The 12192-nt window shown below is 37.8% G+C and overlaps 1 protein-coding gene across 4 annotated transcripts in view; it reads right to left on the bottom strand.

Annotated features, from left to right (window-relative positions):
* The window catches only part of STK39 (serine/threonine kinase 39), an 81853-nt gene that overhangs the window by 56294 nt on the left and 13367 nt on the right, over positions 1–12192 (bottom strand). For 3 of the 4 annotated variants that reach the window (XM_085066544.1, XM_085066545.1, XM_085066546.1), the window contains exons 2-3: positions 6112–6224; positions 1120–1228 (exon numbers count right to left, since the gene is read on the bottom strand). In XM_085066544.1, coding sequence (XP_084922670.1) covers positions 1120–1228; positions 6112–6224 — 222 coding nt within the window. Of the gene's footprint in view, positions 1–1119; positions 1229–5177; positions 5299–6111; positions 6225–12192 lie in introns of those variants that run through there. The other variant, XM_085066547.1, reaches the window with a different exon arrangement.

The following is a 12192-nucleotide window of genomic DNA, read 5'->3' as shown; positions in this document are numbered from 1 at the left end:
CTCAATGATCCACTAGAAAGATCTGCTAACAGCTTCCTACCACTTATTGCAACCACTTATTAAAAATTCAGGAGTACCCCATCTTTAAACAGCTATGTACTGTAAAGGTTTTCGTTTATTATCCTGTTTAGATTATGTTCATGTATTCATGATGTAAACATGCAGCTGCAAGACAGGAAGGAGATATTCTCTGCAAACAAATGATAACAACATTCCCAGTGACACACAGTCTGAACTTCACTTATTACACATTTCAAGGCATTTAATGGAAACATTTTGTATTTTTCCAAGCATTATTCAACAGCTGACCGTAAATTCCTGTCATGAATCACTGGTTTCTCTCTTGCTCTATGCTTGCTTTTGATTGAACTGACCAAATGAACCAAATGTGACACAACAAATGTTATGAGCATTTTCCCCTCCTTGTTTTCCAGCATCATGGGAAAGTAGCCTGCTGCCATCAAGATTAATCTTGAACAACATCATGTAACAACCAGGAGCACCACATCTTATTCTGGAGCCTCTCTTTTCTGAACTACAAGCACATTAAGTTCAGCCCCTTTTTTCCTCTTCTGGAACTAAATAAAAATTTTACACCATGAACCATTATCATAAAAAAATGCAATGATTGTTTGGTTAGTTTAAGCAATAAAAAGGATTCAACATGTGTAATACTTGGCCTAGGATGGATCTTGCTTGAATAAGGGGATGAGCAACACTCATTATGAAATCAGAAACATATGCATTTTTATAAAAATAGAGGCGATTCTAGAGAAACTCAATAAAAGATCACACTGACAGAATTTACTTTATTCTCATCAGTTTTCTCTACACAGCCTTAATAGAGAATTTTGATATATTGATTCAGAATGAAAATAAAATTCTGTTTATGTAAGTATTGTATTTCAGTAATTCTTAGCCTGTCCTGTGAATACAGATATACAAGCTTTTTAAGCTTGCACATTCCTGCTTAACATGCCTACATCTCCAGGTTAATCCTATACAGTGTCTAAGATCTTCAAATTATTTGGTTTAGATCAATGAACTCAAAGAAGGTACATTAGGAAAAAAAAATCCTACAATTGCCTTGCAACTAAACAAGTAAAACCAGTAACTTACCCCCACTTAATAGCTTCATAACCAGCCAAAGTTCATCCTTGACCACAAAAGATGTGTAATAGGTCACCACATTAGGGTGATTGCACTGACTCATTGCTTGAATTTCTTTCTGTAGGAAATACAAAGCCCAACATAACAGAGCCAGCTATCAGTTTTGCTAATACAAAATTTAATTTCCAAAGTGAAATACTACAACAGAACTAAAGTATGTACAGAGTATGCATCAAGGCATTAAAACATTTCAATTTACCCAAAGATCTGCATGCAAGAAAAAACATTATTGCTAAGAACACGAAGGAGGGTTGGCCAGGAGACACAGGCATAGATACATCACTTTTCTTCTGAGAACAGCAAAGCAATTACTGTTAAAGTCTCAAAGTCACAGTAAGTAATGAAGAATAAGTAGTCTCCAAGAGCTGAAGGTACGGGTACAGGCTGGACAACAAAATGCAAGGAAAGATCAAAATCTACTCCATTTTCTGTTCAAAAGGGATATGAAGAATAGAATGGGAACAGGTAGGAAAGAAGGAAGGAAGCTGTCAGACAAAGGACACAGCACCACTGGCTCAGCTACTGTGGGATGGACAGACACCAGAGCCACGCAGTCAAGCAGAAATGGAGAAAAAGCAGTATTACAGACCAAAAGTCACAGGAAACAATTGACTAGAGGAGCACACAGTCACCAACAGATGCACAACGTGGCACTACCAAGTAACACCATCTATGACACGCCACAGCTGTACACATTAAGAATGACTGCCTTGTATCTGTTAATTCAAGCAGAGTCCTTTTTCTATTTGCTCTTTCACGTAATTGTTCTGTAACACCTTTCCGGCCGCTCTCATTCTTCTGCCAATCATTTACACAGGAGCATGAGGCCTCCTCTGCACCAGAGGGTTTGGCCTCACACCAGCTTAAGCTCCCACAACCCTGCTTCTCTCTCTCTGCCTCTGGCCACAGAGCCCTGCTCCATCCTTGGTGCTAGAGGACATGCTCCTGGAGGGTGAGCCAGTTCAGAAGCCAAACCAGCTAAAAAAACTTCTTCCTCTCCTCCCTCCCTGAAAAGCAACTGCTTTGAGGTGAACTGTGTTTCTTTCTGACTCAATGGCACTTGTGCAAGTTAGGCTCTATGCAGGTCCCCCCTCTAGGTTGATTAAAACTGCCACAAATGCAATCTTCAACTTTCAACTTCATTTTATCAGTTGTTTCCAAGAGGTCTTCTGTTATTTGCAATGCACTCCAAATCACAGCTGGTTTCTAATAAAAAGTTAATTATATGTCTTAAAGACTGTGATTTAATCTCATGATGCTTGTTGGTGACTATTAAAGTCAGGCTGTAGTTTGACACACATTTCATCTTGTTCTGTTGAACAAAGTCCTCCTCAGACAACTTCTGAACCCTGAACCACAGAACAGAGAATGCCTGGATAATGAGTCAATGAGCCTGAATAATAAGAGCAAGATAGCTCCCCCTCATCCCCCAGAAGACAGCAAGTGGAAAACAGTAGACAGACATGTCATCTTAAACACAAGTCAAATTACTGCTTCAGATTCTTAATTCAGCTACCCATTCCAAATCTTAACTGTAACTCTTCCACTCCTGGTTACTATTTCATTTCTTATCCTGTTTTACTATTTTCCTATGCTGGTAATATAATAGTGATTCAAAAAGTCCACCTGACACCACTGGGCAAAAATGCACCTCCTCTATTATTCTCAGACATTAATAATGCAGAAATGTAACTAATTGACTAAGATTCACTATCTTTAACTGAAAAGTGCTTTGAATATTTTACCTCCCTGCATCAACTCATGGGCAACAACTGAGCTACCACAGTAACTATGGCCAAAGGCACCTTGTGTCTCAACTTTCATGACTTTTTTTCAAAGAGCCTTTGCAAAACAAAAATAAACAAACAGAAAGCACCTCAGGAGAGATAAAGGATGAAATTTTAATCAGGAAAGAATTAATTTCAGACTTGCAGTTCCAGAAAGCTCCTATCACACACAGGATGGCAAGCCTCCACAGACTTCAGTTATTTGGCTGTGGCCCATGATATGCACAGATGAGAGAGAAAAACGTTCACTTAAAATACACTGCCAGGGAAACAGCTTGCAGCATAACATCCAGGAGAACACACTGGAGCTTCTTCACATTCATGTCACCTTAGACATTCAACAGCAGCAAAGAAGTAACAGCAATTTAAGTCTCCTCCTCATCCATCTCTTCTCCGTGCCTTGCACTAGCCCAGGCATTCTTGTGCTGCACCAGGCAATATGCCCAGGTTAAAAGCTAACCTCTTTCAGCCAGGTTATTCCTGATCCAGTTTCACTGAGCAGCTGCATAAAAATGTCTTTCAGCCCAAGGGCAGGTGGGTGACACAGTTAATAAGCAACTGTGAGCCAGCTCCTTTCCGTGCTCCGCTGCAGCAGGCAGGCCGGCCCAGCTCCCACGGCTAGCCAGGTGCCCTGCGCTTCCCAGGGCTCCACACACACCCGGGAATGGCCCCAACAGCCCAGGGGCTCCTCAGACATCCTGCCTCCAAGGGCAGCCCACAGCAGAAACAAACAGCCATTCTACAGAACTGTCTTTAGTTGGTAGGCTTGAGTTTTGGATTGTTTTAAAAAACCGGAGGTAAGGGAATGGGGAAGATACCCGGTCAGGACAATACTAAGGACAGGACTTTTTCCTTGGCTCAGGGGGTTAAGTTACACTTAGCCTACAATAGTGAGAACACAGGACATTGCAGGAAACAGAGTATCGAATTTCAGGAGTTTGGCAGTTTGTGTAACCTCAGTAATATTTAAACTCCCTCCCACACTGCCTTTCTATTTTAATTGACACTGGCCCAAATCCTAAGTGTGCTTACATGGGCACCAGGCTTGATGCATTTCCACTTCTCTGAAGGCCACACAGCTGAGAGTTTGTGAAGGGCGCCTGTACACAGCATTCATAAGCACTCAGCACCAGCATTTTAAAAAACAGTGTGTTCAGAGAGTAGACAGTTCAGGAACATCCCTGTGCCAATAAAAACTGCTTCATCATTAAAATAAGTGACTAAAAACTGATTAGACTCAAAATCTGCCAAAAACACAAGAACATTCTAAGTACTGTCAACTGAAATGAAAAGATTAGTACAGATGTAACAAGAGTTTTGAAGGTCAATGATGCCTTTTTCCAGAAAAAATGTCTCTATTTTTTAAACAAAATTTTAAAATTTCTCTAATAGAACTGAGTCATAAGTATACTGACCCTCCCAAAAAACAGTCAATTATGTATGTGTATGCATGCAGAAATGTGCACGCACTTCTTTAACTCTTCTAACCAAGAACTAGAAAAAACAGAATTCATGTTCAGATCAAAACAGATCAACAAATAAACAAAAAATCTGAGCACAGAAAAGCAGAAATTGACTTACGTTAAAAAATAAAAAAAATGGTATGGACAGCTGTCTTTGTACCAAAAGAAAGCAATATAGGACCAAAAATTCAAGACCTGCTGCCTCATTTGACAGACAGTGAAGACATGTCAACAGTAAAGACACTCAAGCCCTTGGCAAGGTAACTTTGTACAAGCTGTTAACTAACTGCAATAATTTCTCCCGACCACATAAATTTCTCTTGCAGATTTTGGCAGTTTTGTCGGGTTTTGCTTGTTTGCTTGTAATGTTTCAATTCTTAATTCCCACTATTTGTTCAAACTCTAACCAAAAAGATCAAATTTTGACAATTTTATGTTACAATTATTAGTATTTATCTTCTTACAGAAATGTTCTTTGGGGACTGTATCTGTTAATACATCATGCACAGCATCTCACCTTGGGCTGTTCTCTTTTTAAACACAGTTCTGTATTTATCTTTTGAGTTCTCAGTTGACAGAATTCTCACTACCTCAGAAGTAACTTCCACTACCACAATCCTCGTAAAAAGCACAACAAAGTCGCATACAAGCTGTCACATAAACTGAAGGTGAATGCCATCAATCACCAGGGGAAGAGCATTTTGGGTCCTCCACTGTAAAAAAGCCATTTTATCTGAAGAAACTGGACGGACCATACCCTCTGTATCAAATTCAAGATATCTTTTGAACTGGCAATTCCCTGCTGAGGAGATCATTTCCTTCAGAGGCAGGAATTTCTGCATTAGAAAAAGCCCACAGTCTCTAGGCAGTAGTATAACCTGTGGAACAGAAGAGAGTGTTCTCACTTTTAGAATGGTTTTGTGTCCTTCAAATCTTGTTATGCTGCCTACATATAAACACTCATTAGTCTTATAAGTACCTAACTAGAAATATTAGAAAGCAGTAAGTTTTGGGTTTTAACAGCTCTTTGTGACTTTGTCTGGATTGCTATAACCAGCGCAAAGGAAAAACTCTTGCAGTTCCTTTACAAATGGCCTCTTACAGGTCCTTTTTTTCTCTGATCAGTGGCCCAAACAAATAACATTCTTCAAACATTCTTGTTATGGCCTATTGGATAAATGTGTGTTATCAGCTTTAACAAGAGTTTCCTTGTGTAGATGGCAGTGTAGCCATTCTTCCTTTTCTGTTTAAAAGTTATCATTACAAAATGATTCAACATGTTTTGGTGCTTTAGATATTTTAAGGAGACCTACTAAATTTTACCTTCATATTTTTAATCAGTGTTTAACCAAAGGAAAATGTGTCTTTCCTCAGTATTATAAAAAGACAGACAACCAGATAGTAATCTCTTAAAAATCAAGTTTCCAGAAAACAAGAGTTTAGGGTCTTCCCACAGTTATCCCAAGTTAATTATCCCAGGATTCAAGTTTGCACATCTCGTTTTCGTGACATTAGAAAATATACATTAGAAAATTATATCTTTAGGGATTGGTGTAAGACTTTCAGATTATTTTCAAATCCTTCTCTCACATCCTGCATAAAATTCTATCCTCACTCTTGGACCAAGCAAAAAACAAAGTCAAAACAGAAGGTAAGTCTCCATGTAACACACTGCCCCCTGATTTACTTACAAGTAATTCATCCATACTGGTTTGGCATTTTTCTAAGTTGATCCTCTTTATTGCTACACGTTCTTGCCTGGGTTTGCACAGTGCTGCCTGGACAACTGCTGTAGCACCGCTACCTGAAAAAGGGCAGAAAAGGAATAGTCTTAATATAACAGGAATCTCAACCAGTGACCGGCATAAGAAGCCCACACTGACAAAGAACTTCAAATCTGCTGTTTACCCTTTTTCAGTGCTTTCCCCATGGGCATACCTTTCTACTAGCACGACAACTTTCACACTTGTCAGATGGAAAAGAAAAACCTGAAAATTTATTTTCCATACTCCACAAAAAATTCCAAAGTCAACAACTTAAAATGATGTGCTCATTTATTAAGACATAACCACCACCTCAGTGCATTTCACAGTTTAGGAACCATTGCACTTCTGTCTTTGGATTCCTCTGTTTTAATGAAGAACATGACCTGCACAGTTGATACAATTTAAAGTGTTACATGGAGGGGGGAGTACCATGCTTTATCAAATGTTATTTCTTTCTGTTCTTTCAGGTCAGTCCCTGTTTAATCAGTTTTTTTGTTCCCCTACGCAATGAACACAAAATTATCAGTAAATTGTACATGCCAAATCTTCTACAGTTCCACCATTGTTCCTGCTCATTCATCATGATTAGAGTAACATCCTACAAAGAGCATGCTGATTCTTGTGAAGAGCACAGGAGGCACAAGTATCACACCAACAGTGAGAAGATGCAGGTTACTGAATGGCCCAGCAGAGAAGGCCACTCATGCTTACTTGGCATGTAAATCACATCTGGTCACATAACTATGCTAATAACAAAGCCCAGGGGAATTGAACAAATTTGGGCAAAGGAATAGAATAATTTTCTCTAGTACACTTTATTTGCAAATAAAAGGCCTTGTTGCTTCTTTTCTCAGCACCCACTGGTGTTGCCCCAGTCGGTATTGCCTTGCTAAATTAATGAAATGATTGCAAGTAATATTCAGAAGGAGTTTTGCTCAAGCTGCACATCTTGCTGCCACATCAAATCTAGCAATGTGTGCTTCCTCAGATAATTACACTGTGCTCATCCATGCAGAAATCTAAAGCCCCCAACAAGCTTCTACCTGTAATTCTAAATATTTTAATATAAATTAGGGATTTCTGGTAAGTCATTTGAGCAACATGTTATATTGGCCTGCTTATAAACTATGTTCTATTTATTTGGCAGGCCCTAGATGAATACAAATTGTGAACAAAAAGCCTTTTGTTGTCAAGCTCTACAAACGTGGATTCAGTTACCAGCCGACTTAAGAACAATTGAGAGCTTTTCCCTCTGCACATCTGAAAACAGCACCAACAATACCTCATGACTGAAAGTTATTGTACATGTTTTAATTGCTATTTGCTTAGCTATTTTCATGTATTGTTTGTTCACATGATGTTTTTACTCAAATCACAAAGCTTTCTAACTGTGTATGAATTTCATGTCAAAATTCTGAGCTCATCTTGAAAAAAAAAGTCTCTTTAAAAAAAACTCTCAACAGGACTAACTAGTCATGTTTCTGCAGGATGTGGTCACAGACAAATATTGACACGTCCTGTTCTGTCTGCTTACAGAACAAAGCCTTTAAAAATTCCAATAATGTAGTTAATAAAAGAATTAAGAGATTTTAAAAATTAAATAAGACATCCCAAGGAAGAAACCACCCAGTCAGCACAATTCAGCTAAGGTAAGGCTCATCTACATTACTTTAATGAATTCCTCATTCAGTAGACATCAAAATACAAATCCTCGCATTACTTTGACTTACAATGGTAGGTTGAAACAGACAAAAGAGTATTTTTAGCTATTAAGTATACAGGAATAAAGACCAAGATTTTCCTAATGTATCTTTTTCATCTATGCCAGTAGTTTTAGCTACTTGTAGAAAAGAAGCAATGTCTTTACTTTTAAAATCCACTCATATACAAAGGCCACATAAAAGACAAAACAAAAAAAGCACACAGATAAATCATTCATCCAATGCCAGGATAAAATCTTGACTGCTTCCTCAGGTTAAACGACAGCAAGTAACACTTCAAACCATTTTGGAAAAATTAAATTACAAAAAAAAAAAAAAAGTACATTTTTCTGTGTTTTCTTCTCAGATGGAGATGCCTTGCAATGAAATGTTCTTCACCACATTTCTATGATGTACTGACAATGCAAAAAGCTTTCTAAGCTTAGAATAAAGCTGATATATCTAGTTTCTTCTTTCTCCTGCTTTCTCAATACTCTACAAAATACACTAGTTTGAGAGTAAAGTCAATTTGTGCAGTCTTCACTCTCGGTTGGATCTACAGACACATAAAACCTGTTTTAAAAAGCAGTTTCATGTACTGAAGTAGGAGCCAGACACTTAGGAGCTATATTCCTCCTTCCTCTTAAAATCTCCTTCTCTGGCTCATAAGGTGAACAACCAGGTACAGAAATAAGGAAAACCTGCAGCTTTCACATATGGTCAGAAGACTCCTTTTGTCTTATCCACTAAACAAGTAGAAGTGTGAAGTGTTCCAGAGGAGCAGCTATTAGAAACCAGTCTACCCAGATAAGCAGTTCAGCTGAGAGGTAACAGACTACAGAAGTAATGCACTATCATGCAAGGAAACTAAATTGTCACACACAACCATTTAGCATAACAAATTAGGATCACAGAAAATGACTGCATAGAATACATTACAGTCAACCATTTCCCGCCAGAAGGTAGGGCTTCTTCAGATACACTGAGCCTTATGAATCTTCCAAAACCCTCAAGGCAGAGAACACTGACTATACCATAACCAAACCACAGACTGGTTTAACATCCAGTCTCTATTTAGAAAAATTATGCAGTATAATGAAAGCTCAAGTTGGATAAAGCATGAAGCCTTTACATCCAGTTGTCCTCTGCAGAAGAACAAAACAAAAGGTTAACCCATGGTCAGACTCAAAAAAACCAGCTTTGTGAAAACAATGGGGTTTTTCCACTACTGGAAAAGTCATTCTGCTACAGACAAGTTCTCTTTGCCAATTTCAAAAGTCAGCAGTGAAATAATGTAATTTCAAACCACATCAAGATGCCTACTACTCCCATTGCACAACTGTCAACAGGTCAGAGTTTCATCTTGTCCTGGTGGTTTTGCTGCCATCATCTCTAGTGTAAGCATGCCCTCACAGCCAACCTGTCCCTTCACGCTATAGCCCATGCACTCCCTACCATCCTGTCCCCAGTCCAACAGAGCCATTAGAATTGCTTTAACTAACTGGGTTAACACAACAGAAACCTTCTTGAGAGTTACTACATATGGCCACACTTCACCTCCTCTGAAAGGATGTAACCTAAAAGCACTCTACTGAATTCCACTACGCACATACTTCACAGACAGCATATAAAAACTCCATGAATACTCATCTGGGATTTAAGCTTATCTGAACAAGTTCCTTCAAGTTGTTCTAAACCTGACATAAACGTATTTTTTCCTCTCTCCTTTTTTTTTTAAACGTGAATTTAACCCTTGCAGAACCTGTCTCTACTTGGCAAAGAGAAGGGTATTTGAATAACTGTGATCAACAAGTGGACATTAACATTTTAGTTTTAACTACTCTCCATTAGTCAAGTCTCAAAAAGATAGAGGGTGGGGTGAGATGGTTGGACCATATCACTTGCACATTGCACATGCCCACATCCTTCATACAAGGATGCGACACTTCATTTATTCCATTATTTATAAAGGTCTGATACTTCACACTCATCATGACACAGTAACTGTATTTGAAGTAGATCACAAACATTTCTTTTCAATTTTCTACTTCTCCTTAAAAAAAATATAGTCAGTAACCATGGTCATTAGACCGTAACGATTTATCAAGTCTTTTTTTTAGTGGCTCAATTTTAGATTCTACAGTATTTCAGCACAAACCTCTTTTAGAGATTTCTGCAGTTTAGGTCACTTTACAAAAAGAGACCTTCCCCAATACCACATTAGTGGTATTAGAACCAATTAGTGGTTCTTATTTCTGAAGAGAAGTATGAAGCTTGTTGATTATGGTAAGTTTTCTTGCTGACTAGGTATCTGAAGGTTAGACAGCAGTTGCAATTGGAGAATACTAAATATCTTACCTCAGAATATATAAAGTCTTACATATCAACCTATATCATCTGCATTTTTACACACTTCTGCTCCTCCAGCATACAGAAACCTCCTATTAAATGTAACTGATTAGTGGACACAAATTTTACACCAGTCTCCAATCCAAGACTAAATTGTAACTATCTGTAAAAAGCCAGTAGTAAACATGATAAAATCTATGAAAATGGATGAAGCAGCTATGGAAGTATGTCTATTTAATCTCTCATGACATTCTATTTCTGAAGAAGAGTCCCCTAGGTAATTCTTAAACATAACTCATAGAGAGTATAACTGCAGGATTCCTTTTGCACGGAGCAGAAACCACGAGTGCACAAATCTATATTAGGTTCCCACTAGTGAATACATGTGGAGTGTTCTTTATTAACATACAACACACCTGTATTTATATACAAGCTTGGAAAGCTATGTTATATATGCTGTATGTTGCATGCAATATTGTATAGCATATCTCCTACATTACTAAATGTGTTACGAACCAATCAGCCCCTCAAAATATTCCGTAGCAGCACTGGGCCAAACTAGTCTCTTCAGTTTCAAAAGAATAAATTCTGTTGGTGGCAAAGCAATACTTTTGGTTAACAAACAGAGAACAAAGAATGTTTAATTCCTTTCAGTTTCTAGCTTTCACCCCATAATACCCCAGACAACTTCAAATATTACTCACTTTCTTTCATATTACTTCCACTGATTAAAAGTAAGTTATAAATCAGCTGAGTAAAGCTCATTTCCACCACCATACTGAACTCTAAATTTTTCTGAAACTTAGCTTCTTCACAGCAAATGAGTCATTATTTCCCTTTACATCTTCACATGATGAATACTTGAGTTCTTAACTACAATAATCATGTAAATACAATTTACTAATAATTTTTGCCCACTTTGTGTTCTTAATTCATGCTGGGATAAAATCTCTCTCCTTATAGCTCACTTGGATACTACTTTGCTTATCCTAGCAATTATGACATAATTCACTTAAGATACACTGTTACATGAAATCTATGCCCACACATAGAATTGCTACTTCTGCATTTTTAACATTTAAAAATTAATCTCTTAAATTCCTCATTGAATTTGTTTTGCAGTTATTCATTTAAAAGCTTCACTATTATGGCTACAGAACCACTGAGTTATTCAACTGTTGTATTTACTTTTTTGTGGGGTGAAATTAGCTGACATGAAGTCCAGCTTATCCTATACTACTTTTTAAAAGCCCATTGCATAAACAATCCAGAAAAACCTCACCAAATATGCTATAGAGATATTTCTGTGACTGCAATGAAGTCATAGAAAAATAGCCTAAACATCGACATCAAAATGATCATGCATTATAGAAAATCCAAGAAAATTTCTGTGCAAGCTTTAAGGCAACCTGTGCTAAGGCTTCGATACAGCAAGCTTCAGCACCAACCAGGTATCATATTCTCCATACAGAAAGAAAAAGGCAGAGGGATTCACAATCAGCACTAAAGCCCCACATACACAAAAAACAGGCACAGGAGGCAATGACCTAGCTTTTTGAGCTATTCTCTTTATTTCCTCACCAAAATAGTAAAAGAACTGGTTGTAACAGATGTTTTGCCTAGATAAATTGTAGAAAATATGTTGAGGTTTGCTATGCAGAACTATGTTATAGCTCCCTGACAAATCTGCAGAACAGAATAAAATTCTTCTGCCAAAAGCACATGAGAATACAACTACTTTCCTGAACACAAAGGGTTCTAGCACCAGAGTCCAGCAAATAACTGTCAATCACAAACTAATTATTCAGGAAATATAATTGAAACTACAAGAAAGTAGAGAAGCTCTACCAATGATATGGAAAATACAAGTCTTACTTCCCTGCATCAGAGAGTCCAAACACATTATATTGCAGGATCTCTTCTGAAACATCTCTCTTATCTGAAGAACAATCAGGTA

The sequence above is a fragment of the Lichenostomus cassidix genome, chromosome 7 (assembly GCF_008360975.1).
Source record: "Lichenostomus cassidix isolate B80296 chromosome 7, HeHo_3.0, whole genome shotgun sequence".
Classification (NCBI taxonomy): domain Eukaryota; kingdom Metazoa; phylum Chordata; class Aves; order Passeriformes; family Meliphagidae; genus Lichenostomus; species Lichenostomus cassidix.
The sequence above is the reverse complement of the archived record's forward strand: the minus strand, read 5'-3'. Positions and strand labels throughout refer to the sequence as shown.